The sequence below is a fragment of the Benincasa hispida genome, chromosome 11 (genome assembly GCF_009727055.1).
Source record: "Benincasa hispida cultivar B227 chromosome 11, ASM972705v1, whole genome shotgun sequence".
Lineage (NCBI taxonomy): Eukaryota > Viridiplantae > Streptophyta > Magnoliopsida > Cucurbitales > Cucurbitaceae > Benincasa > Benincasa hispida.
The window spans coordinates 773,182-775,600 of NC_052359.1; the positions used below are offsets into that span (position 1 = coordinate 773,182).

Consider the following 2,419-nt stretch of genomic DNA (forward strand, 5'->3'; position numbering starts at 1 on the left):
TGTCGGGGGTCGTCGTTCTGTAGCATTGTCTATGTGCAATTAATCTTGAAATTGTTAATATTATGATATACCAACTAAATTTGTTCTGAAACAAATTGCAGCAGGGAGCGGGAGCCACTGAAAGATCGGGAGTTTGGAAGGGAAGTGTCCAGCAGTGGGGATGGCCCTTCAATGAAACAAAAATCTGTATGTCATGTTTGTATCTGTGGCACTTTTGATTCTGTTTTGAATTCTTTTTATGGCATCAATTTTAGTCCTACGTTGATACATTGATCGATTTACTTAGTTTGGAGCATTGTAATTTGTACCAACTTTCTATATCGATGTAGAGCTTTTGTTATGTACCCCTTATCACGTGGCTGTGGATGGAAAAATAATCAATTCTTTGAACATGTTTATTTTATCTGTTCCAAAAAAGTAAAAGATGTAATATAAAATCGAATTCTTTATCCACCTCGCACTGGGTGAGTGTGCTGCATCAATGCCTGGGATTTTACTGTAGTATGATTAGTGCTATATTCCTCGAGTCTTAGGTCCGTTGAACTTTTATCTGTCTTCAGAGCATGATTTTCTTTCTTAGAATCTGAAATAACGAGCCTCCCTCTCTTTATCAGTGTATTATTATCGTGTAATTTATCTTAACCATTTTAGTTTCTTTATCGAGATGAGAAATACACAAAATTTAACCCCTCTCAAATTGATTAACTGGCCCGCCTTTTCTCCTTATTACGTGCAGAAGTTTGCACCCCAAACTTCAGCTAGTGAGCACAACCCGAACCGTCGCCGACCTGAGAGCTCACCTGATGTTGCAAGGAATGTTGGACCACCTTGTCCCCCGCCCCCACGCAAAAGGAAGTCTGACCACCACGATCATGATATCGACAAGGACAACCATAATGATCATTATGACCATGCACACCATCGTCATCGTCAACATTCAGAGTCCCGGGGAGCCTCTGAAGTCTCGGCTAAATCTGCTGCCAGTGCAGCTGCAGACCGTAAGCAAAAGATGAGTGTGTTTTCTCGCATTAGCTTTCCGGAGGAAGAGACGACGAAGAAACGGAAATTGAACTCTTCAAAGGAAGCACCACCAAGCGACTCTGGTGCTTCAGCAACACATCACAAGGCATCATCCAACGGATACTACGATGACTACAAGGCAAAGGCAGTCTCAACAATGGTGACAAGCAGTCGTGGGAGGAGTAGGGCCACTTCTGTTGATTGTGAGTCAAGCGACGACGATAGGCATTTCAAGAGAAAGCCATCTAGGTATGAGCCATCCCCGCCTCCACCATCAGACTGGGATCAGGAGGAATCAAGACATCCCAGAGGCTCAACAAGAGAACGTGAGCGGGAGCGTGACCGTAGTAGCTACAGCAAACACAGATAGTAGTTTGAGGTGATTACGAAGAATCAAGGCACCCTGAGAATGCAGCAGCCTCTGCAAATGTAGGGTAGTCCCATGGAGACGTGCCTTGCCACAGGTTCAAAGAACCGTGCTCCGCTCCGCTTCCCGTCAGTTGACTGACGGTACGAGATCAATGAATGCTGTTGAAAGCTCCAAATTGATTTCTGTGTACTGGGTTTAAGTGGAAGTACAAGCATATGTATTTGAATGAGATGCCAATGTCTTTGCATCCGATGCGGATGAGTACTGTAATTGGGGCCTGTACTGTTCGAGCTTCTTCTTCTGTATTTGCTTTTCATAAATTTAATAATATACGAATGAAAAATTATCATTCTCTATTTCTTTTTAACAATTCGTTTTCCACTATTCAAGTTCTTTGCGTTCAGTCTCTCTCTCTCTCTCTTTTGGGAGAAAAGTTCTATGCGTTCTCTTTCTTAGGAATAGTTCTCTTGATTTTTTTTTTTTAATTTTTTAATTTTAATTATTTTTTATTTTACACTATACTTGAGGAATATTAATTTCCACGAAGTTGTATCTTTTTCCTTCGTTCTTGACGAAAATGGTGAAACGATGGATCTTTTTGATAATTATTTTATTGTTGTTTTTGAAAATTAAGTGTATGTCCAAATTTCTTCTTTTATCTATTTTTTTACTTATGATTTTAAAAAGTCAATCAAATTTTGAGAACTAAAAAAATAGCTTTTAAAAAGTTGTTTTTAAAATTTGGCTAAGAATTTAATTATTATACTTTAAGAAAGATACAAATTGTTGTAAGAAAATATGGATAAAATAGACTCAATTAAAAAATAAAAATAAAAAACCAAATGGTTACCAAATGGTGTTGTAAACTATTTCATTTTTTGTATTTTTGTATTTTTTTTTTTAAATCAAGTCTATATATATATATTTTTTTAATTTACAAGTTAAATTATTTTAATTATTTTTTTCAAAAATTGGTTTGGTTCTTTAAAATATTGGTAGGAAATACATAACAAATCAAGAAAATTAGAG

The 2,419-nt window shown here is 37.2% G+C and overlaps 1 protein-coding gene across 2 annotated transcripts in view; it reads left to right on the top strand.

The window, feature by feature from the left end:
• The window catches only part of LOC120090330 (E3 ubiquitin ligase PQT3-like), a 6,804-nt gene extending 5,044 nt beyond the window's left edge, over positions 1–1,760 (top strand). The window contains exons 14-15 of one of the 2 annotated variants that reach the window (XM_039047911.1): positions 102–186; positions 737–1,760. In XM_039047911.1, the coding sequence (XP_038903839.1) occupies positions 102–186; positions 737–1,390 (739 nt within the window). In that variant the 3' untranslated portion in view covers positions 1,391–1,760. The remainder of the gene's footprint in view (positions 1–101; positions 187–736) is intronic. The other variant, XM_039047912.1, reaches the window with a different exon arrangement.
• Positions 1,761–2,419: the final 659 nt, after the last annotated feature.